Genomic DNA, 25,226 nt, shown 5'->3' with positions numbered 1-25,226 from the left:
CCATCATTCCATCCACCTAATCCCAAACACACCTTATTTATTGTAACAAAAGTCCTTAGCTAGGCACATACGCATTCAGTAGTATCCATCTCTTCCTCATCTCTGTCTCCTCTCTGACCCCTTGAGCGCTAGGAGACGGTCACCATGGCGCCAGGAAGCCCCCCATCACTGGGCTGCACCGGCGCCAACCTTGACCTTTTCTTTCACTCATTAATTAACACTACTGACCAATCAAAGAAGACGATGTGCGCTTGTGGTGCATGAACTATTTTTGTTTTTTGTTTTTTTAGACAGGCACATGTGACTTTTGGATGTGTGCGCCAACTTTACAATAAAGTTAATCTCAAGCATGGCAAATACCAACTGTGACAATAAAGATTGATTTTATTTTTCTACAGTTACACTCTCTTCACTTGTTCACAACAATCATAGTTAATTTTACAATAAATAACTACATATTTTGAGGCACAAAATGGTGTGTTCTATTAGCACTTTGGCTTTCTTTCTAGCTTAGCTTTGCTACAAAGAGATACAAAAACATTTAGTTATGTTTGAAACCCTGCACTTTATAGTATTTGGGAAGTGACTTAGTCTGGCCTCATTAGCCGGACTGCATTAAGAACAGTAGCACATTCTTCCTCTAGTTGCTACTAGGGCAACGGAGCTGTGAGTATTTGCTGTCTGTGTAAACTCTGGGTCATTACGTTTGGGGAGGGAGGGGGGGGGGGTCGGGGGGTAGGGTAGTAGTCTGCAGAGGTCAATATCGCTGTCACCGCGGTGATGAGAGCCTGCACATGATAATACGGCAATTCATCTATACAACAAAAACACTGAACACTGTAAAAACACAAAACACACAAAATCAGTTTATTAATGATCGTCCTCTGAGAGAGGATGTAAGGCCAGGTACAGATAACATGTGGTCCGAGAACATCACTGGTTGGTTACACACTAGAGGATTTTATGCACATTTTTGCCCGCACCCTCTATTAAAGATCAAGGTGGTGTGGCCCAATTTGAGTATTGGTCCAAAAAAATCTTCAAGTGCATGATGTCAATATGATCATTTTACTTGAATTCCGGTCAGCCAATAAGTGCAAGAAGACTGGAAAGCTTTGAAAATTCTCGAGTGTGTAGCAGCCCTTAGCTGTATTTAAGAAAGAAAAAAATCTATCCTTGAAAGATTACACCTTGAAAGATTACAAATAAAAGTATTTTTGTGTGTAAATATACAGAAACATGAGTCACAGCTGTGTAATTAAATCATACGGTGTATAAATATTTTAAGTGAGAATAAGAAATGATTCTTTGATTACAGAAAAGTACAAAAACATGCCTGCCTGTGTCTTTGATCGCATGTTTATTCCTTCCTTATTTGATTTGTCTCGCCACATTCAGGTAGGCAAACTCGATCTCCCTCTCAGCAGGACAAGTGCTGGTGAACTCCTCCCTCTGGTAGGCGCAGTTCATGTACCTCCACACCCCTGTCATCTCCGCTGGGATCTCAAAGCCACGGTATTTCTTGGCTACGACCTGGAAATCATGCAGGGAAATATTAATAGCAGTCTGAATAAAATCTGTTAAGTCTTATCAATCTTACTGAACCTTCAGGATGTGGAGTTTAGGCAGCAGGTTGCAGTCGGCTAGGGTGAGGTCAGGTCCGTCCAGGAAGCTTCTGGAGGATTCAGGTAGGTCTCCAAAGGCGTCGGCATCAATCTCCTCAAACAGGGGAGTCCTCAGGAAGTCATCGAGGCGCCGGAGAGACTTTAGCAAGGCTTTCTCTAAGGCTGAAATCACATGAAAGCAACACAGTGGTGATTCTATTCAATCGACTTATTTGTATAGACTTTTACAATTCTCTTTACAGAAAACCGGAGCCTGACCATCGAGCAAGCACTTAAAAGCATATAGTGGCAAGGAAAACCTCCCCTTTAACAGCAAGAAACCGTGAGCAGGACCTGGCTCATATGGGGAGCCCTACTGCTGATGGCTGGCCAGGTAGAAGAGGAGAAGAAGAGCTAGACAGGACAGAGAGACCTTAATGCTGCTAAAAACCAGACACAGCATTTCAGCAGATATACCTTGTACACACTGTCAAGCACGGCAGTGGAGGGATGATGATTTGGAACTACAGCACCTTGGACACCTTGCAGTCATTGAGTGGACAACAAACTCCTCTATCTAGAAACAAATGTGAGGACATCTGTCGACATTCTTACCATCATTGGTGTCTTTTCTTGGGTTTTTGATGTACGCTGAGAACTTGGAAAAGATGTCAATGCCAGCTGTGTTGGATTCAGAATGTTTAGGAGCCAGTCTGGGGTAGCTGTGAGCAACAAATGATTGTTATTTTACATTAAACTCAATACAGTGAAATGAGTTTGCTTATTGCATTTCCTCGAATACAATAAAAGCAGTGTTGTTTTCTTAACTTAAATGGTTTTAATTGGTAAAGAAACAGTCTGTATCTATAGGTATTTGAGGAATACATGCATGTTTCTGTACCGTGGCGGGGTCAGCTTTTCCTCCAGGAACTCCTCTATCTTGTTGACGTCGACTTTAACCTCGCCATTAAAGGTCATAAAAGGAGGGTTGGTTCCTGGTGCGAGGTCCTGCAGGTCAGCCGGCTTCCTAACAAGACAGTGTGACAGCAACAGCATGAACTCTAAACACAGGATATATATATTGTAATGATGTGACTGTGTTACCGCTTGAGGTCGACCGTGGTGACGTTAAAGACGACTCCTTTTAGCCACAGGATCATAAAGAGTCTCTGAGAGAAAGGACAGTTGCCGATGCTCGCGCCATCACTTCCTGCCTACACACGACACAAACACAGGCACCGAATAAGTCCTCATCTAGGCAGTGCCATTATCATCACTTTTGTACATATGAAATCTGGTTGTTCTTTGCTCTAGTCCTTAGAAAACATATTACATCAGAAATTAGCTGTACAAGCTCAGGCAGGGGTTTCAGGGGTTAGCTGGGGTGCAGTTCAAAGGATCAAACATGGTTTAACCCAAGCCCGATATTGACATTCTTCATGCATGCTGCGTCTTTTATTGAGCTTTGGCTCCTCACTGTGCCACATATTACATTATGGGATATTTAATATGAGCTGAGTATGTGTTGTTTGCAGCCCAACGCTCGCTGCACCAAACAGGCTAATAGGCTTACACAGTGAGAATGCAGAGATTAACCCTGCGTGCTAGAGGCAACAGCACCGTTCAGCAGCTAGTGCTCTGAACCTGGTCTCTTATATACATGCATAACAGTATTTTTGACATAATACGCACTTGTATCTGTTACCTGGTTGGCTCAGTCTTAATGGGGAGTGGGTATTCTCATAACACAGATGGAGCATTCCATAATATTTCTATTAATACAACAACAAAGGAAGCTATTGTTCGAGTTCAGCGTGTGTGTATGTGTGAGGTGGCTCTTGGATATTTGTGTATTGTTTGTTGGCGTTAAACCTCCCTGGTGTTGACCTCATTTTCTCTTAGAAATGTGGCTCTCATTCAGACCACACTGACCTCTCTTGTGTGGACGAGACAAGCGTGTTTCTACTATCAGGTCCACCCCATTGCATGCAATGTAGGCTACCATGATTGATTAGGATTAGGACATCACTATCCTAATGGGATAGGGTAAGGAGATCAGGATGCCAAATGTGAGTCTTAATTGTAATTCACACAGTCAGATCCAAGACTCTCAGACTCTAGAAAACTCCTCACAGCTAGGAGTTACCAAAGGCAGCACAGCAGCACTGATCATATTGTGGCAAAGGTAGTAAATAGAAGAGGTAACCATAACAAGACAAAGGTGGAACCAATGAAGGTGGGGCAGCCAATCAGAGGGGAGGAAGGAGGCACAGCTGCCAAAATAAAACAGGAAGTACAAGATCCTGAGAAACACAAGGAAAGTGAACGTAACACCAAACAGGAAATTGAACCAAATTGATGGAGATTTCAAAATAAAACAGAAAACACAACTAAAAACACAGGTAAACAAATAATTTGTCCACCAACACCCAAACATTACGTTTAGACTTTTAATAATAAAATTGCAAAAGTCATTTGTGGCATTATTGACTGTTATAAAAACAACACAATCAAAACAGTGTGTGGATATGATCAGACAGACAGTATGTGTTGTGAGCTGACCTTAACATAGAGTGAGATCTGATAGTCCTGGTCTTGGGCTGTTGTGTTGTTCCTGTCCGTTCTCTTGTGGGAGATCAGTCTGGGCTCCTCTGTCACCTCCTCCCGCTGGGGAACGTATGATTTGCCGTCCTCCAACAGCACCACTCGCTTTTTCTTCACTTGCTCGTCTCTTTTCCTGGGCAGCGATTCGTCTTTGATGACCGACTTCAGCTCCTTGATCCAGCCATCCTTGTTCGGCAGGCTCTTATCCTCTTGCAGTGATTCTTTCCGGACCCACTCTTCCCTCGTCTCGACGGTGTTGCTTTTGATAGGTTTCAGTTCTTTCCTCCAGTCTTTAATCGATGGTGCCGTCTCTTCCTCTGGGTCATCCTTTTTAATCCAGTCATTATCTTTTCTCCTGAGTGACAGCACTCTTGCTTTCCCCCAGCTGTCCTTTCTAAGCGGTTGAGGCTCTGGAGACAAGATCCCATTCTCGATTGCTTGCCTGAGTCCTTTGATTTTTCCATTTGTATCCTGTTCTTCCACTTTCCTGTCCTCTTTTTGCTTCACTGCCTCTTCTTTTTCATCTTTCTGTTGATCATCGTCCTTGCTGAGTTCAACCTTCTCTCTGTGCTCTTCATCTTTTCTCTCCATTAAGGCGTTGGCGGTTATTTCTTCTGTCTCTTCGATCTCATCATCTAGAGTTGTGACAGGTTCTTCTGCCATCTCCATTTCTTCTTCCTCTGCTCCTTCCTCATTCTCATCTTCTACAATTGTCTTGTTTCTTCGTAAATCTCCTCCACCAACTGCTCTGGCTTCACTCTCTGATGTAACCTCAGTTTCTGGCTTGTCTGGTTCAACATCTCCTCCTTCCTCCAGCTCAAAAGCCTCCTCTACCTGCTCCAAATCCAGGTCTGTCTCTACATGTGCCTCCTCTACACACTGTACCACTGGTGCTGACATGTCAAGCTGAACACCTCTCTCTCTGTGGTCCTCAGCACCAGTCACCACCTCCACACTCTGTCCTCCACCACCTATTTCTGTTTGAGCCCCAACCTCTTCTAAAGCATTAGACATTGTATCTTCAACAATCTCTTCCACTCCCTCATCCTCAATCTTTGCATCTATGCAGCCCTTCTCCTGATGCATGGTGCTGTCATCAACGCCCTCCTCTTTCATGGACTTGTGGTTTTTGTCAGGTGAGGTTTTGCATAGATCATCTTGGGCCTGTTTACTTATCACAGCAGGAACAGGGTTCGCGTCTACTTCTATATCAGTTTTCATCAGAACATTAGCAGTTTCTGGTTCTGCTGGGTCACTAGCAGATGTCTGTGGACCTTCTTCCTCAACATCCACAGCTTCATTGGCGGCCTCGTCCATATTCTCCTCCCTTACCTCTGGTTCTGAACTCCCTGTTCCTTTCTCTTGCTTGTGTTCTTCATCACTGTCCTTTTCAACTATTACTAATACTGGAGACAAATGCAGATTTTTAGTCAGCATTTTAGCATCTTCACCATCTTGTTCTGTTGTTTGTCTGTCTGTCTTCTCCTGGTCTTCATCCTCTGCTTCTACCTGATGTGGTAACAGGACCTTTTGTTTAACCCTTTCTTTCTTCCCTTCACTCTTCCCTGCGGTTTCTTCATCCTCCTTACCCCGTCCTGCTTCAGCCATCATCAAAACATCTTCTCCTACCTCCTCTGCTAGTTCCACTTCTTCCTCTTCTTCCTCTTCCTCCTCATTCTCTCTTCCCCTCTGGGTATCAGGGTCTGAACAGATGCTAAGCGTCCTGTGGACACTGGCTACATCTGATGAGTCCGGGTTTGGGCAGGAGCTGGATTGTGCCATTTGGAAAGTTTGAGGGAAAAAAATTGACTTACTCAGGAAGAGGTGTTGTTTAAGCTCCTAGGATAAATCCAACAAGATGGCGAATATGTGGATTTAGGTCAGTGTTCCAGACAACTGCAGAAGTATTTCCAGTTTAGTAGTGAAGCGCTTCCGAGGACCCGTATAAAATAAAATGTAAAATAAAATAATAGATGTAATCTAGGTAAAAATATGAGAAATCTTCTAGCTTCCAATGTTTGAAAGCGAGAGGTGAGGAGTAGGTAAGGACACAGACCGGCTCAAATCCTGAAGGACAATTTTCAGATAAGTCCAACAGGAACAACTCCAGCTTTGTAAGTACACACTCTTCTATTGCAGGCTTGAAGCTATGGGGTGCTCGAGTCAGTAATCAGCCTTGTTAGGCATCAATCTCGCTCTCTCACTCTCTTTCTTTTGCCCCCCCCCCCCCTTCCCTCTCTAGAGGATTAAATGAAGGCTGATTCCCACATGACCAGAAGCTTAAACCACTCTGCCACCCAGAGATGGCATTTGAGGTTCTTAAACACACACGTTGCCAAGCTATACATACACAAAAACACACACACCTCCAGAAGATAAACACAGAAGAACACACAGCTACTAGTAACTGAAGATGTAACTGAAGATGTCATTTTTATGCTATTTTTGTGCTTGGAAATGTGTGGTTACATTTGCAACATTGGACCTAAATCCTGCACACTGTTTTTTTGGAGAGATTTATAGAGATTGCCACAAGAGGGCAGTGTTGACACTTTAGAAAGCATGGCGTATTTACCAACTTGAAAAAAACTGGTTTAATCAATTGTTATTAATATGTCCTTTTTTTAATCAGGCATGTTTTTAAATGCATACACATGGATTTAAATCAGCATTAAATCTTAATAAAATAAAATATATAATAAAAAATATAAAAAACATTTTTTAGCAATATTGTCAAAATACATGTTTGCAGTTGCTGAGGGTTAGACATGCATAATACCAGATTAAATTAAATAACAAAACTTTTAAACACTGGAAACCGGAAGTGCTTACCTGCTGCCGTTCAATTACGTCATCTGATTTGTCCTTTTCACTATGCTAAAATAGCTAACCGGGAGCTCTGTGAATATCAGAGAAGATTGTGTTATTACACTTTCAGGACAATAACAAGCACCTGACAGCCGTCTGCAGACCAGGCTGTCTGAGAGAACATAAACCCGGAACGCTGTGTTTTGTTTCTCGTTCTGGTTTCCTGTTAGCATAAGTTGTTAGCCAGCTTAGTACAGCTTGTAAGCTAATACACTCAAGAGCAGCTTTGCAGCTCGTACTTATGTTGGCTTTTTGAGCGAGGACGTCGTGGACATAGGTCTTTAACACTATATTGTCATGAAATAACAGCTTTCTTGGGTACGTACGATATTAGATTTAACATATTTATAGAAGGTAGTTTGACACGGACGGTGGGCGTTAGCCCGGCCTTATAATAATAATAATAATAGTGTATGGATTTCTGCTTTGGTAACGTGTTTTTTGTTATTTCCAGAACACGGATCAGATCTTTGTAAATCGTAATGGAGCAGGCAGAGAATTGTCCCGAGGGGGAGGCCACAGTAGAGGTCCAGTTTACGGATTTACCAAATGCCCTGATTGCCTGCAAAGTACCGGAGGATTTGTTCAACGATGGCAGCCTGAGGGTAAGCTAGCGGTGCCTCCATTGCTTTGAGCTCATTTTTCTGTATTGTACACATGCCGATTTGAAGAGTGATGCATAAGAGTTTGTAACGTACACAAAGCAAATCTTTAATAATTACAGTGTAATAGAGGTGAACAGTGACACATTGGATCACCTGATGTTTGAATGTAGTTTGGTGGAAAGACCACACATACACATCCTCCACCAGATGGAGTTAATATGTGACAGTACATGACAACATAAGATACATTCTTTATTGTGTAATAGCTGCATTTGTTGCAGTATAAAGTTGGATTAAGCACAAGAAGGATGGAGAGATGCTGGATGATTGACAGGCTTGATATTACTGTTTGTATTCATTACAAGTTGCTATTGCAAACTGTAATAACACATAATAAATGAAGTCTTCATCTTTGTTCATAAGGCTATTCTTCCTCACCTTCACTTTTCATTATCAACAAGAGGAAAAGCCTCTAGCCTTGCATCCAAAATGGATGGTGATGATTAGGTAGTATTTGTATATATTTTCCATAATCATGTGGATGCAGGGAGCACACTGACCTATGATCAGATCATGATGCTTTGTCATCTAAACATTTTGGACAGGCACTGTACTGGTCTACTAAGACAGGATAGGGCTCAGGACTTCAGTCCCAGAGAGAGCAGATGGAAGTGCCAGGAGAAGCTTGTCCTGGATTAGATAATCTGCACCTGGCATCACATAGAGCCATCAGGATGAAACTGAAGTGTTACGTAGTAGTAGTAGTCAAGGAGACTTTCACTTTTGATATTTATCCTGTTGTTGGCTTATGTAGTTTGTGTGCACTGTACTCATGTACACCTTTTGTGTTGCTCGGCTGTCTGTTTAGTGAACAAACGGAAAAAAATGGGAGAATGAAACAAAAACCTAGGAAATGGAAAAATCCAGAGTGAGTAACTAAACACACACATAGCTGCCACAGCAGTGTGAGTCTGAGTTCTGGAGATGATTAGCACCTACACACGGTAATGTTTAATGTCAACAAAAAACATTTTTTGTGAGGCTGTCAGCATTACACAATTCTATTTTCCATACACGCATGCACAGAACAAAGGATGGTGTCATCAACTCCACCTACAGAAACTGTTGACATGTTAATCTTAAAAAAGCTCAGTTTATATAGCAACACCCTATGGAATAATAACAGTGTAGATATATCACTGCCACAGTGTAGTATATTGAGGGTGTGTGTGTTTCCTGCACACACACACCCTCCACTGCATGCTCTCTGCTATTAATACCTCATAAAAGCATCTTATCAAACTGCATAGTTTCCATGATCATCACCTCTTGCTTTTATATCCCCTAATCCCTCCATCTTGCATTCTTCTAACCAGTCATGTTTTCCACTCAGCCCTCTGTCAGCTGTCCTGTCTTTCCCCCCACCCCACCCCCACGTCACACTCCTTTTTGTTTAAATGCGGCTAAAGGCACATCAGTTCACATACTGACTTTTTTTTCTGTATGATTAGTCAGCATTGGATACTCGGAGAAAAAAAAAAACAGACGTACCTCCCCCGTTCACAGGTGATTGGGTTGCAGTGGATGAATGAGACCGGGAAGGAGGGGTTTATGGGTAATGCGTCATCGGCTGGCAGGGGCTCATTTCAGTGGCTGTGGAGCAGGGTGAGAGAGAGAGAGAGAGAGAAATGAAAAGGCTGAATGACATTTTTGCTCTCCACACCCAAATCTCTGGAAAATTCCTTTACTTTGAGAGAAACAACCAGGCTGAGAAAAGGAAAGGCTGGATCTTGGATTTTGTCTTTTATTCGGATTCTGACGCAATAACCTTGTAAATGTGGGTTAGGAGGCTGTAAGTGACTAGCATAGGAGCACAGGGAGGACAGAGGAGCCAGAGTGCCGCGGGAAGAAAATTATCTTGCTATCTGGTCGGAGCTTGTCTGACACCCTGGGGAAGGCAACGGTTCTCCAACCCCCCCGACCTCCCCCTTCCTCTTCATCATCACCCTCATCGTCCTTGTCACTGTCGAAGTCGCTCTCAGTTATCAGGTGGAAAAGGTTTCGGTTCCCCTGGTCGTCCGTGATGCACATCAAGACTACCAAATGTAACCGCTTCTGCCTGGTTGCCTCAGTCATCAACCAGGAAGTGTTCCACTGCGCTGAGGCACGGGTAAGAAACTAGCCATCCAAGAGCCTTGAAGGCTTGAAGAGCCTCTGAATTGAGCCTACTACTGAGAAAACATTCAGGTGTCTGGTTCTCTTTTGCTGTAGTCCATGTGTGTGCGACAATCAGGCACTTCAGATTGTAGACTCTGGCATGCAGTACCCTACAGAAGACATCAACGGCATCTGCTGCACGTTCAGACTGAAAAATTGCATTTTGTGTTCTGAAGTCCTAGTGGGGCCTAAAGGTTGTGTGTCATGTCATCAAGGTCATTTAAAGCTGGGATGTTAAAGTTGTTTGTGGTCATGTGAAGGTAGGCGGCTAGGTGGTTTGCATGCTAACTTCGCTGCAACACCTAAATGCTGGCAGAAAACACACGCAGGTTAATTGCAGTTATGCACTGATCCTGTTTTTTAAGACCAGATACCAATACCTGAACTTTATGCATCAGCCAAGATTTCCACTCTACGACAGAGTCCATGTCCATTATGAGTCAGGTCTACCAGCAAGTGAATAGATCGGCCCCAGTATTATCCAGTGCCCGATCTAGCTGATTGCCTCCTGTTCTTGCTGCTCTCCCTTGACCCTTCTTCCGCTTTGTCTCTTCTTTCTTTCAGGCCAGCTTTGAGGCCTTGTTTCGCTCATTTGACTCCGAAGTACAGTTCCAGTACTTCAAGTCCTTCAGGCGGGTCAGGATCAGTTTCAGAGATGCTCTGGCTGCAGCCGAGGCGAGACTCCAGCTTCACAAGACTGGTTTCAACGGCAAAGAAATGAGGCTCTACTTTGCCCAGGTAAGTGATGCTTGTGTCAGTTTGATGACTTAAATGTACTGTATAATCTTGTACAGAGAGCATTTTTGACTCACATCTGCGGTTGTGTCCTTCAGTCTGTTCACATAGGGAGTCCTCGTCTGGAGCCTCCTAAGCCAGATAAGCAGTTCCTGATTTCCCCTCCTGCTTCCCCTCCAGTAGGCTGGGAACAGTCTCAGGATGCCACACCAGTCATCAACTACGACCTGCTGTGCGCCATCTCCAAGCTAGGACCAGGTAACTTGGTTCTCGATTTGTTACAACATCTGTAACATGCAAAATTTGAACCTTGTGTGATGTTTCTCCTTTGTTCACTCCTAGGGGAAAAGTATGAGCTCCACACCGCCACGCCCACCACCCCCAGCGTGGTCGTACATGTGTGCGAGGACGAACAGGGCGAAAGCTCAGCCCCCGATGATAGCGACCAGGATGAGAAACCGCGCTCTGCGCGGCCAAAGATCATCCAGACTCGACGCCCCGACTACACGCCCCAAATTGAACAGTGAGCGGTGAGGACAGGCTGGCACAACGTGACGACTGTGACGTTTCATTCTGAAGTGATTGGTCATAGGTACTCTCGCAGCTTTGAAGATTTGGGGGCCTTGGGAAAGCACCTGTGGCTGCTGCAATGTCCTGTAGATGAGACGAGAGAAAATGCTGCATTTATGTCATGGAAAAGTCAACACATGACCTTCCTAGTGGAAGACTCTCATGAAATGTAAGGACATCACTTTGGACAATAGAAAATCTTGTGTGTGTTGTGTGTGTTTTATTGTAAAGGAGTCTCGAGTGCCATGAATGCAGCATGGTTCTGATGGAGACTGAAGAGCTTTAGTTAGGCGAAACTACGCCGACTGTTTGTTGGTATGTCAACAAGGTTTAGAGGCCAAGGAGCTCCAATTTACACGCTGCTGACCTTTTTTCTATTCTCCTCGAGTTGTGTACTCGTTAGACTAAAAGGTCCTGTTGGCTCAGTGGCTCCCTCATCACTTCATATTTAATGTCTGCAGCTGCATTGTGGTGAACGCGTAGTCAAAGCTTGCCTTACATTTTTCATTGTCTTTGCACTCACACTCTTCAAACGATGTTGTCTGGGGGGTTGAAATTCAACACAAGATGTGTCCTCTGAGGGCGTCCATGGTATTTTTGGTGTTGAAAAAAAAATGCAAACCAGGGCTAACTGTTTTTTTATGCCTGCGTAAGCTAACTGTGAGCTAAGTATTCTGGGCAAATATTACTGGAGCACTGTTATTCAGCCAATGACTTGGGAGCTGTACTCGCCCCCATTTGAAAGTCTGCATGTAAAAAGTGTTAACGTCCTGTTTGCGAAGCGTGTGTATGTATACTGCACGCACAACTGTCGTCGTCAGTTTTGTCACATGACCCTCACGTTAGTCGGATGTCTCTGTTGTTATAAACCTTTTCTTTTCACTAAAGTGTGTGAAGTGCTGCAGGTTGTATTCATTACTGTTGACAGACGTACGTCTATTTAAGACTTTTTTCCTGATCTATTCTAGTGCTTTTGTCTTTTCATGTCCTATTGCTGGATCCAAGAAGCTGTAAAAATGTTGCTTTTGGGATAATAAATAATTACAAATATTTCCAGTTACTGCCGTTTCAGTTATTGAAAAAATGTTTGTGGGTTGTTTTTTTTTTTTTGAAGGGATGTGAACGTGAAAAATCTTATTATCTTATAAAATATTTCCTCGAGCAAATATTTACAAAAAAGCTTTTATTGACAAGTTCAATAACATCAACTAAACATGGAAATGGTACAACAGCAGGCCAAAGTTGTGTGGGGAAATAAAAGCTATGACAGTACTGAAGAAGGATGATGCATCAAATTGCATTTTACAAGTAATAGATACGACTGCAAAAAATAATCTCCATGTCTTAATTTCGTATTAAATTCAAAGCCCCTTCTGTCTCTGGTCATTTTAACTCAACATACGAGACTTCAGAGGAAACTACAAGGCACATGGTAAATAAATTTAAAAACATTCTATCATCTGTAGATCTGTCCAGCTCCAAACGGTTCATCTAAAAGAATAAATTCAATTTTCTGTTATATAAAATGTTTATTGGGATTACTTTTAGTCTTTTCTCTGAAGAAAGAAATTAACCGCACAAGACATTTTTTGCAGTGTAGTTCTGTACAGCTAGGGAGCACATAAAGGAAGGGGAAGCGATTGATGTCTCTTGGTCTGCTCAGCGTTGTCGATCCCAGCGCCAGATGGAGGCGTCATCGCACACAGCTATCAAAATGCTGCTGTCGCGGCTGAAGCTGGTTTGCCGGATGGCCGATGTGCATTTGGGAAGCGTCAGTGTGGTGCACCTGAGGAGGAGGAGAGCACTTTTATATTTTGCTAGTGCTCTTGGAGACTACAACAATTCACTGTCATTTTTTAAAAATGAACATTGATAGATTATTGGCATTTTAGCTTTTAACTGTTAATCAATTAACCACTTATGCTTTAATATCTGTGGTTAAAATCTTCAGACTTAAAATAACAGACCTGGGCTTCCTCACAATACAATGAAATGTGACATGTGAAGATTTACCACGTAAACTCTACCTCTTTGTTCTTTCATAGCTGCTTTCTGTCCTGTACTGTTACAGAACTGATGTTAGAAACGCTGATGATCCATCGAAATCAGCGGCAGATTACATCCACGCCTGTCCAGGTTGATATTAGGTGTAATGAAGAACGTGCGTATGCACAAAAATTCTGAGCGGAACTGGCATGGAAGCATGATAAACATTAGCTTCACCAGCCATCTTGATTGTCTTTCTCTTCCAAGGTATTTTAGGACGAGGCAAGTAGCAATTCATCACATTAAGCCCACTCTATTTCCATTATGATTAGTATAATAGGGTTAGTACTGAGTGGAACTAGCTGTCCCATTTCAAGGACAGTCTGACCTCAACTCTTATTTTGCCCACTTTTATGACAAATAACACTTCACCAAGCTTAGTATGGCAAGGTCGAGAATCATTATTATGAACATGAATGAACTGTGGGCAGTGTGTTCTTTCAAGGTTATTATTGCAGAAATGTTTTGTGTTTTTTTTTAAACCAGTCAACATGACCAGGACATAGAAATATATTAGCTTGTTTAAGCCAAATGCTTCACAACTTCATAGTGTGGCAGGAAATATGTACATCAATGCTTCTTACATTTTCATGCAATGTTCCAGTTATTATCCATGTGTTATCATATTGAACTGGCTTACTTGGCTTTGTGTGGATCTTCAACTTCAAGGTCCCACACATAAAGTTTCCCCACCTGGTTTCCCAGAGCCAGCATCTGCGTTCAAACGTTGGCAGCGGTGTTAGAATCATGGCCACACAGATTCATTTATTTTTGTTGTACAGTATAGAAATGAACAAAAAAGAAAGACAGCAGACCTTCTGCCAGAAGTCCATGGAGAAGCGCATGTACCAAATGTCACACTGGCTGTAATCGAAGCGCCCCAGAATCGTCACGTTTGACTCGTTAGGCTTTATGCGGTCGATGTCGTCCTCTATCTTTCCTGGTTTCCAGCAGACGATGGCGTTTTCACAGGACTGCAACAATCAAAACAAAGTAAACTTTAAACATGTTTGTTCCTATTTTGTGTTTTTGTTGTAAAATGTGATCTAAAATACAATAAATGAAAAGCTGTAGTGTGACTTGCCTTGGACAGAATAAGATCCCCGAGCCACCGCACACAGTCTACATAGTTTCTATGGATGTCTCGTGTGGAGAAGTCAGGGAAGTGAATTTTCTGTGACACAAAAGGTCTGAAGAATAGAAATGCCAAAAATCAATAAAAATAATTATCCGAGTGCTGCAACTCCTTGGTTAGGAAGGTCTGTTGGTGTTCTACCTGTTTGTCTTTGAGGGGTTGTACTCATAAGAGCCACGGATGGCTTTCTGCATCCTCTCTGAATTGATCCTCCAGAGTTTTAGTGAGTGGTCCATCCCACATGACATTATCTTTTCACCCAAGAGGTCAAAATCCTGCAATGGAATTAAAAAAAAGAAGAAGACAGATATAAATAGCTACCGAGAAATCCAAAAGGTATTTTTTTTTATCTTGCTATGATAGCAGATTTATGAGCTGCAGGGAAATATGGTGAGATTCTTGTCTTTATTCTGGCCATAATGCAGCAGCTCTACATGCTAAAACAGCACTCCAGATAAAAAATACTTACAGCACTCAGGACTTCATCTCGATGACCCTCCACACCTCCAAATATTGCCACTAATGTGTCCGTCTGTATGTTCCATAGTCGCAGGGCGTGATCTAAGGAAATGTAGTATTTGACATTCAGTTATTATGTTCTAGTGTTAAAACAACTGCATTATATGAACCAATTTCACCTTTGCTGACAGACAGGAGGAGGTTTGGATCCCTTGGGTGAAACTTGAGCTCATTGATTGCATTTCCGTGACCTACATAATGCTGGATATGAACACAGATATTACTGTAATCTTACATTTTTTACAGGGTGGTAATTGTGTGCTGACTATGATGATAGATTACTTTGATGCACTGCATTGTGATGTGGTTGATCACTCGAATGATGCCACGTGATCCCGCCACTGCCAGCAGGGGATGACTTGTGTTGGTGTCATACGTCCAGGCGCATGTATAGAAGTTCTCCTCCGCCTTTATGCATGTTCAGTCAGGGAAATTAATGCACATTTTTTGAAGTTGTTCATATGTTTTAAAGCGTACTTTCAGAACAAGAGAAACTAGCCTGGAGATGACAATGAGGACATTTAAAAAAGGTAAAAGGATACATCTGCATCAACGTACGACTGCAAGAGTCTTATTTCTCCCTGAGAGTGACACTCATAGAGAGTAACCTGAAGAGAAGACAGAAACGGTTATCAAAACGTTTGATGAGATTGTGATGCTTTAGTTATCAGTTACACAATTCACCCTGTTACTGCCGACTGTAGCAAACACCAGCGGGTCTCCCTCCTTGCTGTGCCAATTAAACTGGACTCCAAAGAGCGGCTGGCCGTGATCCTCCTAAAACAAATTTGGATCGTCTCAATGAACGCTTACATCAACAAACAACGAAACAACGCTTTGACACACAGGTGCTGGACGCACTCACCCTCAGGCTGTTGACACATTTAAAAGAATATCTGCATTTCTTGGACTTCCACTTGCCCTTGCCCCAGCTCTTCCTTCCGGGAGCGTTGGCAGTGTTGGTGGGTGTGTCAGGGCGCTCAGGGTTGGTCCCACTCTCCACACTGACAGCATCATCCTACAAAGATAAAAGGGTGTTAATTTCAGGATGAATATGAGTCAGACAATATACTAATATTTTGTGCCTGAGATTTACAGTGGTCACAAGCTTTTAAAAAGAATTATCCACGTTATTTTGTGTAATCCGTCTATACCACAAATAGATCAGCCCCTTTAGCATTCTTTGTGCAAAGGTTAGTCACAATTTACATTGCTGTAGTTTATGCATTACTCACATTACCAAAACTATGACGCACTTTATTCTAACAAGAGATGTTGGACATAAAATAACTGAGATTGATAAAGCGCTGAAAACACGACATTACTAATGTATCTCACATTACACGTCTTTCGAGCATCTTCATAGTATCTTCATTTAATTGCTTCTTCCATTTGTATATAATACTTAATTCAAATATCCGAAAACATAGCCGCAACTGCTAAAGCTAGCTTAAGTTTGCACGTGAATGTCTGTTCTCTGATCACAAAGAATATTTACGCAGGAATATATGTACGTGTGTGCGTACGATAGTAGTTAAAATATTCATTTTTGTGTGGCACAACGTAGAAACATAGAGCTACTTTATAGATGATAACACCATCACTCCAGTTGGTTGAATATAACCGGTGTGGATGGACAAAGCTCCTAGCTAAACACTGTAGCTCACCAGCTACTTTAGCATCAAGCTAACCGGCTAGAAGCGCTATGAGGGCGTTTTCTCGCCATAGACACAACACAGGCAGATGCTTACATTCTCGTCTCCTGATAAATCGGGGTTACTATTCTCGTCACTGCTTAGTTTCTGTTTTTTCGCTGGTAATTCTTTTCCCGCTTGAGAAGGGGACTCGGACATGTTCTTATTTTCCCTCATTTTGGACCAAACTCCGCCTTTTCCGCTCCGGCACCGCAAGTCATGCCGGGAATTGAAGTCTCAGGGCGAATTTCGAAATATTTACCCTCTTACAGCTGCTCATACATGATTTGCATATGAAACAACAAAAGAAGACAGAAAACCTTCATGTTTACACAAATTTAATTAAAAAAACAGCTAACATAATAATCATGTAAAACACAGAAAACTGTTTATAGGCTAACACAGGCCTACAGCATCATTTCTACATCCTCCAAAGAGGCCTCGCTCATCTTCTCACTGGCCTCTTCTTCATCCTCCTCCTCCTCCTCATCCTCCTCAGCTGCTCTCTTTAAACCTCTCTGCTTTGACAGGGCTATAGCGTAGCGAATATTGTAAATGTTGAAGTCGCATCTGTGAAGAGAAAACACACATTACTGAAGTGCTTTTTTGGTGTCAGAAAATAGATTGGACTTTCTGTATTTGATAAATTAAGACTTACATTTTGGAGAGATTGTCAGAGTGTCTTTGGATGCTCTTCTGCAGAGCCTGCAGTGTGGGTAATATTGCTCCCGACCTAGATTTAAAAAAAAAAAAAAAAAACTGCGATCATGAAGTCCGTCCGGTAAATAACAAAACAATCACAGCAGTGTTAAAGTTGTGGGTGCACACCTGTTCTTCAGTTTCTGTCCGTGCAGCATCAGCAGGTTCTGGACCCAGGTCATGTAGAACTCCAAGTGGCCCGACTTCTCCAAACACGCAGCCACGAATCCCAGCAGCTTTTCTACGTAAATGTCAGGAAGACATCCACACACCACGGGGACTAGCACAGAAAAAAATGAGAAAATTGTAAAATTTCCAATGGTCTTTGAAAGCATCAGGTGAATATAAGTAAATCAACTGCTTTATGTCTACATTATAAATATGTCTTGTAGTACATGTTCCACTTACTCTGGTCATGGGGCACCGTTTCTAGCACTTCCTGCTTGAGGGCCTTCTCGTTGAGTCTGAACGCCAAGACGATGGCCGACGTCCACTCCTGGAGGCGCAGCTGCTTGCGTATGGTGGCCGGCGTGACGTCCAGGTCGAGGTCGTAGGGGTCAAAGACCATGGAGCTGTCCAGGGAGTAGACCAAAAGGCCTTCGGTGGTGGTTGCTGCCCAGCTGCGACCTGAGAAGAGACAGCATATTTTGTATGAATATAAAAAGGAAAGATATGGATTTAAAATACATACATAAATAAATTGTATTAGCCTACCAGTAGGGGAGAACCGCAGCGAGCTGACTTTGATCTCTGGCTTGAAGTGACGAGAACTCATATCACCTGTGAGAGGAGAAAACATCAGCGATAAGGGATGCATTTATATTTGATACATAAACTTCAGGTGAGAGATTCAATCTTCACTTCTGAAATGGTCACACCTTTCCTGACTCCAGGGAGGCTGATGTTGACTCCGTCTCCATCTCCTGCCCCTTCGTCTACCAGAGCCAGGCTGCCAAATTCCGTCATCTTTCGCCTGTCCAGGAACTCCTGAAGGTGAAGCAGGAAACGTATGAGTTCAAGAACAGTATGGTTTCCGTGATCTGAGCAAGAGGCCATACTGCACCTCCATGGCATCAAAAGACAAGTTGCAGGAGATTTCAAACTTCTTCATGAGCATCTGCTCCTTGACGTTGTAAATGCAGACGAACTTGGACGGACCTCCAGCCAGGACTGTCTCCCCATCGGCAGAGTAACACAATGATGTAAAAGACCTGAATAAAAAAAAACACACATCAGATTTGAAGCACAGCAGAGGCAGCGCTCTGGATCCCGTGGACTCACTTTCCCTTGGCGGACTGCTTGGCGGTGATTTTGTCCATCTCTTTGCGGCCCACCTCCAGGTCGTGGCGTCCCGCTATGGAGCCAGTTTGCTGGGCTGTGTGGGGGTTCCAGAAGGAGAGCTCACCATTCAGGGTGGCCACCGCTAACTCCTGGCCATCCGGGCGGTATGCCACATACAAGGCTAAGAGACAGGAAGTGCGGTCAGTGACAGACATTTGCCCATAGATTGATTCCTTAGGATCAGTATTTACCATCAGCAGTGAGGGGGATTGTCTCTTTAGTTTGCCAGCTGTCCAACATGTCCCACAGCCGGATGGTGCGGTCCCATGAGGCACTCGCCAGGATGGACTGAACCGGGCTGAAACACAAGCAGCTCACTGGACCCTCATGACCCCCCAGGACCTGATCGATCACAGAGTGGATCATGTAGTAGACCAAGAAATCATCTCAAGGATTTAGAATTAAAATCATGTGCATACCTCCAGCAGTCTGCCTGTCTGCATTGACCAGAGGAAGATCTCAAAGGAATCCTGTGCTCCTGCGCTCACCAGCTCTCCGCTGACATCTACAGCGAGACAGGAGAACTGCGCAGGCCGAGGCGAAGTGAAGGTCCTGAAGTTTCGGTACCTACAAATTCAAAAATTTCATTTTATCAACGCTCTTTCTGAACATGTGTGTCTTTTTCTAACTCCTCGCTCACCTGTGCAGGTCGAACGCTCGGACTGTGCCGTCCAGAGAGGCGCTGACGATAACGAAGCCACTGGAGGTGAAGGCGGCGTTTGTGACGCTGCTGGTGTGCTCAGTGAAGGTGACGAAGCAGAGGCCACTGTTGGTGTTCCACACTTTCACCTGCGGAGAAGAAACCACAGGCCTGAGCCAAAGATTCTTTAACTGATTTATAGCTTTTGATTTTTAAAAATACCACTCACTTTGCCGTCATCGCCTCCTGTCACGATGTACTGCCCGTCTGGTGAGTAAGCCAGCGAGGCCATGTTGTTAAAGTGACCTTGCTGCTTGAAGACATATGACTCACTCTGCCACTCCCACACCAGCAGCTGCCCCATCCCTAAAATGGTGTAGTTTACCTTTTAAATCTGCCATCAGTGCCTTTTACAAATAACAAGAAGCTTTCTTACGTGAGCACCCGAAGGCAATCCAGTCACCAGAGCTGTTTATAGACACTGATGCAATCCTCTGGTCTGAAATACTGCAGGGAGAAACATTCAGACAGTGAAAGAAATCATCTTTAGGAACCATAATTTGTCAGCTAAAGCTTCCTCTCACCTCAGGGAGTGGATTAGGTTAAACTCAGGGAGTTCATGCAGGTGGAAGATCCCAGAGGCAAAACCTGTGACCAGGATGTGAGTGGGTTTGTGGAAGGCGGCAGCAGTCAGGTTGTTAAAGTCTCCCTCTTTGTTGAAGAAGTGTCTGAAAGAGGAGCACAGCAGCGGCTTAAACACAAGCATATCTTTATTTATTACCTTTTCCTCTCTAACTTAGCTAGCGTGCAAAAGTTGTTTGTAATGATTTTATGAGGAAATAAGAGGCTTCTCACTTGCTGCTCAGCTTGTATCGAACGTTCTTGGTCTTCCCCGTCTCTTTGGGAGTCTCGGCCTTCCCTCTGATGACCTCCCCCTGTTCTCCTTCCACCCTGCCCTCTTCACCATCCTCCTCCTCCTCTCCTTCCCCCCGTCTTGATGGCTTGGGTTTGCTCTTCTTCAGGACAAGCCCGCTTGGTTCCGTGTCACTCTCCCACACACACAGGGTCCCATCCTGGCTGACCGTGTACAGCTGGATACACACATTACTGGTTAAAGTTGCATCACTCTTCTTAATTGTCATGACAGATTATACCTAAATTAACGTACATCCAGACTGTCCTTCTCAAAGAAACACCCCACAATGACATCCTTGTGTCCACCCAGGGAGTAGTAGATCAGGTTGGCCCAGCGCTCTGCACCAAACACCCACGTTGACATGTCTTTGCTCCCTACTGCAAAACACCTAGAGGAACGTCACAGACATTATTTACTATTCCACCTTTACAGTAGGTCATCTATATGTCCTTCAGCTCACTTAGAGTCGTCTGTCCAGTCGATGCAGGTGGTTTCATCATAAGGACCGTAGTAGCTCTTGTCCAAAACAAAGGCATTAAACTCCCGGCGTTTCCCAGGAGCATGGTACATCAGTGCTACGTTGTCCTTGGCAACAACAAACTTCCTGAAAGACACACCAGGAGACACTCATCAGCATCACTGCCTTCACAGGCTGGTGGTGAGGTCCATCAGACATCCTTACCTGCCATCAGGTGAGAACCGGATGCAGCTCACCGGCTTGTGGAAGTGGAAATGATGGAGGACGGCCCGGGTGATGAGGCTGATCAGCAGTGCTGCACCATCTGTTAACATAAACATAAACACATTAGGATTCTGTTATCTTATTAAACATCATCTGTCTGGAGATTTCTGATCTGATCTGACCTTCATCCACCACGATCGCCAAGTTCCCATCAGGAGATAGACCCACACATGTTATATTCTTTGTGGTAGAGAGAGGTAACGTCTCAGATGTGTTGCTGCAGGACAGATGAGAAAACACTCCAATCAGATATTGCATAATATAAACAGAAACAGCCTTCCCAAAACATATTATTTTGGCCACAACTCACTTTTTTAAGTCGAAGACAGAGACTCTGTTGCCAACTGGACTGATCACAGCGTTTCCATCTTTGGAGAAGTTAAGATTTCCCTGACGATAGACAGCTCCGAGCAAATTGGAAAACTAAAAAATAAACACTGTGTCTTTTAAAAAGCACGACATCAAATATTGTTTATACTGTGAGCCGAACTAAATGTGAGTACAAAGTTTGACAATAACTACACGTAAATGTGTTCCGCATTTGTTTTTCTGACATCCTAAAATGAAGCATTTTTGAATGAAGTCTGGTTTGACCAAGCTAGGAAACATTAGCTTACTTACCCTGTATGCAAACTTCATTTTACTGAATATTCCTTAACCTTCCCGCATTTATCTTCTTTCCAGTTCGTTATATATCCATGTAGAAATATGAATATGTGACTAAAGCGTGCTTCTTCTTCCTCCACACGTGTTTGGGTTTTGTTGACAGTCGACACTTCCGGATTGAGGTGAAAATGGCCACACTACAGCGCCCCCTGACCGTCGGGAGGGCAAACGTGTCAAAATAAAAGCATGGCCGACTAAATAACTACAAATAAGCAAATATTGTAGTCACACAAAAAGTGGAATGTTCGTATAAAATGAATTATAAAAACCGAATTATTATTTTAGTTTTCACCAGCAAATTAATTGCTACATTAAGTAAAATATGTCGTGCAATTGAAAATTACAGAAACATGAGACAACACTTATTCCAAAAACAGGTTTTTTTAATGTGGAAATACAAACTTATTTTGAAATTGATGGATAAGTTTGCTAACTTTATGGCTGTTCTGTACATTTGTGTAGCAACAAACTCGAGTCAGAGACAGTGGAAAGCCATTGACACACTTGGAACTGAGCAAAAGCAGGCCATCCCGTTGTTTCCTCGCAGGCCTCCATTTTTAATACCCATGCTGAATAATTTATCAGCTGGCAGGACACACGCAGCACGCGTGTGGAAATGGACAGCTGCCAAAGGTAAACCGAAAGCGATACGCGACAAAGCAAGAGATAACACCAAGAATATATTTTACTGGTGCTGCTGCTGCTGGTGTGATGGCGTGAAGTGTTGCTGGTCTTTATACCAGAACGGTGAATGCTTTTTCACCTCAGGGTTTTGTGCCAGAGATCGAAACAGGGCACCACGTGCAGCCGGACGTATTTCTGGCCTCCGCTGGAGCACTCCAGGCAGCCGTAGACGGTTTCCCGCCGCTGGTTGCCCATGCCGCACAACGCACATGGGCCTTTGGGGATGTTGTGTTTGAGGAGGTTAACACGTGTGTGGGAGCTTTCTCTCAGATAAGCGGTGGACACATCCGTCATGCTGGCGGACTTTTCGTAGTAGTCTGTCACCATGTCATCCATGTAGGTGTCGGAGTGGGTGAGCTCCTCGAATGTCCGATCATCTGCACAAATAAATGTGATCAAGAGCCTGAAAAAGTACACGTGTGTGTTTATGTGATTTAAAATGTCACCTGCTCTAAAGGGGTTTCCGTAGATGATACCAGACAGGAACCGGCGCAGGCGACCCATGGAGAAGCGACCAATGAACCCGCCGAGCTGCTCCCTGATTTGCTCCCGCTCAAATCCCCCCTGAGACTCTGGAGCAACACAAATATCTGACACAGAAGAAGAAGAAGAATAACGTTATCTTGGATCCATTACTGCTGTGTCTCATCCTTCGAATAACATGGTCTACAAGGTGTGTGGCCCTTAAGCGGTTGACTTCCTGTTCATCACGGCATGCTTCTCCTGTCACCTAGCAACCAGCAGCTGGGCTAGAAGTATACATGGGGAAGCCTACAAATTGGTCCATCGAAGGATACAGGGCGTTTGCTAGGTGACAGAAGCAGCAAAACAGCCTAGCTGATACCTGGCCAGTATGATAATTGACCTTTGACCTTGGCCAAAGACCACTTTTAGGGAGTATATACTGTTGCCAGCACCAACTGTTAGCATGTTATCATTCATGAGACATTTTAGATAGCAAACTACAGCCATCAACGTTAGCATCATGTAGAGGACAGAAATCGTCAGTCTTCTTACCAAGCCGTCCATCCAGGCGCACAAAGAGCTCGCAGATGCTGAAGGCGATGGTTGTGTGAGCCGGGATCACGATGGCCTTGTCTCGGCCTTTAGGGTTTCTGCTGTCATCTATCTGAAACTGCACCAGAGCAGAGAAGTTAAATGACGGAGAATCCAAGGTAGAAAAATAGTCGAAAAGTGGCTGCACTTTTAAGCACCCTCATGGTCGTCCCTCTCATGCCGGCATGAACAGTCAGGGAGCACTGACGCGTGGTTCGGATGCTCTCCACGACGACACAGAGGACGCTGCGGCCGCTCTCCTTAGACTGACGAACCAGGCAGTGGTCCAGGTCCACTTTTCTGGAAGACAATTTAAAAACAATGTGACACCTGTGGATGTCAAACAAGATGCAAACTGTGGTCTGTTTTATGTCATGTATTGTATGTGTTAGAGTGTAGAATAACATGATCATTTATTCATCCTTACAGGGAAGCCCTGTTCTCACATTCCCCCTGTCACAAAGAGGTCAGAGGTCAAACATCATACTCAAAGCAGAAAAAAACTGTCTCACTTTACAAATACATAAATATTGAATTGAAACCTAGATTATAGGTGGCACTTTGTCTAATAGGCCTACAATGATGATTTGACACCCAGCATGTCCTGCATCTGAATACCTGGAGCTGAGTTCACGCAGCAGAGTGGGCACCTCCAGCTCGTGTTTGGTCACGATGCCAAAAGAAGCTTTGACAGCCACGGAGTCGGAGCCGCTGATGTTGAAGCCCACATCATTGATGATGTGGTTTCCTAGTCGGCCGTTGAGGGCCACGTCGGATTTGTCTTCATAGTTGAGGAGCTGATAAGAGGACACTCCTGCAGGCGAGAAACAGGTGTTTTACGTGGTTTACATGAAATACATTTTTAAAAAACACAAAAATAATCATAAAATTAGATTAATCATTCCAAATATTTCTTAAAATTACAATGAATGATGTTTATGATCAGCTGACTATACGTTTTTTAATGAAAGGATATATTATATTCAATACACAATATAGAGATCTCTAGATTACCTGCTGTGATCTCTTTTTCGCCCACCAGGATATCCTTCAGTGAGAAAGGTGTCGAGGCGTACTTGCTCTTCTTCCAGAAATGCCTCTTCCTCTTCTTGGTAACCAGGCTGAGGGGCTGGTAGCGGTCGGCCTCACTCAGACTGGGGACCGGGATCAACCTCCCTGTGTCTCCAACCTGCTTCACAAAGTTCTTGGTGGCTGCGGCGAACATATTCAACAATTTACATTAAAAAAAATGTGTGCTGGGCTCATTCGCTCCTCTCAGCAGGGAGGCTAATTCGGGAGTGTTCTTTCAGACTCGTGAAATGTTAAATAATTTAGGTGATGTGTAAGGGAATATGAGAACAGGTGTGTGCTAACCTGATAGGTCAGGCCTGCAGCTTCCTGTCACATGACAAATGAGGAGTTATAAAATAACTTTACACTTTTCCTTTTGCCTCTTGTTTCTCTTTCTTTCTTTGGTGTGAAAGCAGTCAGGAGGTCAGATGTCTGTCTGCTGCAGGCTCGGTCGCCATGACAACAAATTGAAAGAGCTCACACACAGCTTATGGAGATGAAGTCATAAAGTGCCTGCTGTTTAAACACACATGAAACATAGAATTTAACAGTGTGTAGTTCTTATGTGATATTAAAGTTATAATGTGTTAGCATTGCTAAATGTGTACCGGTACCTGGTTAGAACATAGATAATGAGTTTTAGTGAAGTATCACAGGTACTTGATGTAACAAACCACAAGGTGGCACTGTACTATAATATTAGTAAGTCCTGTATTATTAACTATATATTTGTCATTAATAACAAACTGATGCAAAAAATGCATCCTGTATTTGGAAACTTATTTCTAAATGAATACAAATTATTGACATCAAA

General features: G+C 43.5%; 5 protein-coding genes across 6 annotated transcripts; 1 reads left to right on the top strand and 4 right to left on the bottom strand.

The window, feature by feature from the left end:
* Positions 1-947: 947 nt before the first annotated feature.
* LOC114444703 (chloride intracellular channel protein 5) lies at positions 948-7,200 on the bottom strand. Its single transcript, XM_028419448.1, has 7 exons — positions 7,162-7,200; positions 7,041-7,085; positions 2,709-2,818; positions 2,506-2,631; positions 2,220-2,326; positions 1,606-1,787; positions 948-1,533 (listed from the first exon to the last, which is right to left on the bottom strand). Exons 1-7 carry the CDS (start codon positions 7,198-7,200, stop codon positions 1,372-1,374), a joined length of 771 nt encoding a protein of 256 aa, XP_028275249.1. The 3' UTR covers positions 948-1,371.
* On the top strand, positions 7,051-12,253 carry rcan1b (regulator of calcineurin 1b). 2 transcript variants are annotated; one of them, XM_028433838.1, is made up of 5 exons: positions 7,051-7,394; positions 7,531-7,681; positions 10,463-10,636; positions 10,732-10,891; positions 10,976-12,253. In XM_028433838.1, exons 2-5 carry the CDS (start codon positions 7,559-7,561, stop codon positions 11,158-11,160), a joined length of 642 nt encoding a protein of 213 aa, XP_028289639.1. In that variant the 5' UTR covers positions 7,051-7,394; positions 7,531-7,558; the 3' UTR covers positions 11,161-12,253. The 2 variants fall into 2 exon arrangements, with proteins under 2 accessions (XP_028289639.1, XP_028248718.1); XM_028392917.1 differs by lacking the exons at positions 7,051-7,394; positions 7,531-7,681 and adding an exon at positions 8,713-9,851.
* Positions 12,254-12,371: 118 nt separating this feature from the next.
* Positions 12,372-16,806, bottom strand: eed (embryonic ectoderm development). The gene is made up of 12 exons (XM_028398480.1): positions 16,655-16,806; positions 15,769-15,921; positions 15,588-15,680; positions 15,446-15,511; positions 15,186-15,311; positions 15,023-15,104; positions 14,854-14,945; positions 14,526-14,659; positions 14,334-14,439; positions 14,065-14,223; positions 13,890-13,963; positions 12,372-12,989 (listed from the first exon to the last, which is right to left on the bottom strand). Exons 1-12 carry the CDS (start codon positions 16,772-16,774, stop codon positions 12,863-12,865), a joined length of 1,332 nt encoding a protein of 443 aa, XP_028254281.1. The 5' UTR covers positions 16,775-16,806; the 3' UTR covers positions 12,372-12,862.
* Positions 16,807-16,918: 112 nt separating this feature from the next.
* pwp2h (PWP2 small subunit processome component) lies at positions 16,919-21,705 on the bottom strand. Its single transcript, XM_028397099.1, has 21 exons — positions 21,557-21,705; positions 21,246-21,358; positions 21,058-21,152; positions 20,876-20,975; positions 20,654-20,797; positions 20,446-20,581; positions 20,133-20,368; positions 19,862-20,005; positions 19,714-19,784; positions 19,507-19,643; positions 19,278-19,426; positions 19,057-19,204; positions 18,829-18,979; positions 18,578-18,758; positions 18,360-18,507; positions 18,175-18,283; positions 18,011-18,076; positions 17,705-17,923; positions 17,426-17,576; positions 17,256-17,330; positions 16,919-17,167 (listed from the first exon to the last, which is right to left on the bottom strand). Exons 1-21 carry the CDS (start codon positions 21,572-21,574, stop codon positions 17,005-17,007), a joined length of 2,754 nt encoding a protein of 917 aa, XP_028252900.1. The 5' UTR covers positions 21,575-21,705; the 3' UTR covers positions 16,919-17,004.
* Positions 21,706-22,360: 655 nt separating this feature from the next.
* Positions 22,361-24,566, bottom strand: pjvk (pejvakin). Its single transcript, XM_028400068.1, has 6 exons — positions 24,356-24,566; positions 23,960-24,155; positions 23,500-23,641; positions 23,303-23,420; positions 22,829-22,875; positions 22,361-22,714 (listed from the first exon to the last, which is right to left on the bottom strand). The coding sequence occupies exons 1-6, from the start codon at positions 24,564-24,566 to the stop codon at positions 22,361-22,363; spliced, it is 1,068 nt and encodes a 355-aa protein (XP_028255869.1).
* Between the last annotated feature and the right edge of the window lie 660 nt (positions 24,567-25,226).

The sequence above is a fragment of the Parambassis ranga genome, chromosome 2 (genome assembly GCF_900634625.1).
Source record: "Parambassis ranga chromosome 2, fParRan2.1, whole genome shotgun sequence".
NCBI lineage: Eukaryota > Metazoa > Chordata > Actinopteri > Ambassidae > Parambassis > Parambassis ranga.
Note: the sequence above shows the minus strand (reverse complement) of the source record. Positions and strands in the feature narration are given on the sequence as shown.

What these genes read in the sequence shown, in the direction of transcription:
- pjvk (XM_028400068.1), bottom strand. Translation starts at nt 24,566, where the DNA reads ATGTTCGCCGCAGCCACCAAGAACTTTGTGAAGCAGGTTGGAGACACA. An exon ending in CGAAAAAGAGATCACAGCAG is followed by an intron (nt 24,156 to 24,355) that starts GTAATCTAGAGA and finishes TCTCGCCTGCAG; the next exon opens with GAGTGTCCTCTTATCAGCTC. An exon ending in TGAGAGGGACGACCATGAGG is followed by an intron (nt 23,421 to 23,499) that starts GTGCTTAAAAGT and finishes GCTCTGGTGCAG; the next exon opens with TTTCAGATAGATGACAGCAG.
- pwp2h (XM_028397099.1), bottom strand. An exon ending in CGAGCGTTCGACCTGCACAG is followed by an intron (nt 19,205 to 19,277) that starts GTGAGCGAGGAG and finishes TTGAATTTGTAG; the next exon opens with GTACCGAAACTTCAGGACCT. An exon ending in GCTGCGGTTCTCCCCTACTG is followed by an intron (nt 17,924 to 18,010) that starts GTAGGCTAATAC and finishes GTCTCTTCTCAG; the next exon opens with GTCGCAGCTGGGCAGCAACC.
- LOC114444703 (XM_028419448.1), bottom strand. Translation starts at nt 7,200, where the DNA reads ATGTTCTCTCAGACAGCCTGGTCTGCAGACGGCTGTCAG. An exon ending in GGTCTGCAGACGGCTGTCAG is followed by an intron (nt 7,086 to 7,161) that starts GTGCTTGTTATT and finishes TAGCTATTTTAG; the next exon opens with CATAGTGAAAAGGACAAATC. An exon ending in CTAAACTCCACATCCTGAAG is followed by an intron (nt 1,534 to 1,605) that starts GTTCAGTAAGAT and finishes CATGATTTCCAG; the next exon opens with GTCGTAGCCAAGAAATACCG.
- eed (XM_028398480.1), bottom strand. Translation starts at nt 16,774, where the DNA reads ATGAGGGAAAATAAGAACATGTCCGAGTCCCCTTCTCAAGCGGGAAAA. An exon ending in CCTCCTGTCTGTCAGCAAAG is followed by an intron (nt 14,946 to 15,022) that starts GTGAAATTGGTT and finishes ACATTTCCTTAG; the next exon opens with ATCACGCCCTGCGACTATGG. An exon ending in CCATGGACTTCTGGCAGAAG is followed by an intron (nt 13,964 to 14,064) that starts GTCTGCTGTCTT and finishes GTTTGAACGCAG; the next exon opens with ATGCTGGCTCTGGGAAACCA.
- rcan1b (XM_028433838.1), top strand. Translation starts at nt 7,559, where the DNA reads ATGGAGCAGGCAGAGAATTGTCCCGAGGGGGAGGCCACAGTAGAGGTC. An exon ending in TGAGGCTCTACTTTGCCCAG is followed by an intron (nt 10,637 to 10,731) that starts GTAAGTGATGCT and finishes TGTGTCCTTCAG; the next exon opens with TCTGTTCACATAGGGAGTCC. An exon ending in CATCTCCAAGCTAGGACCAG is followed by an intron (nt 10,892 to 10,975) that starts GTAACTTGGTTC and finishes GTTCACTCCTAG; the next exon opens with GGGAAAAGTATGAGCTCCAC.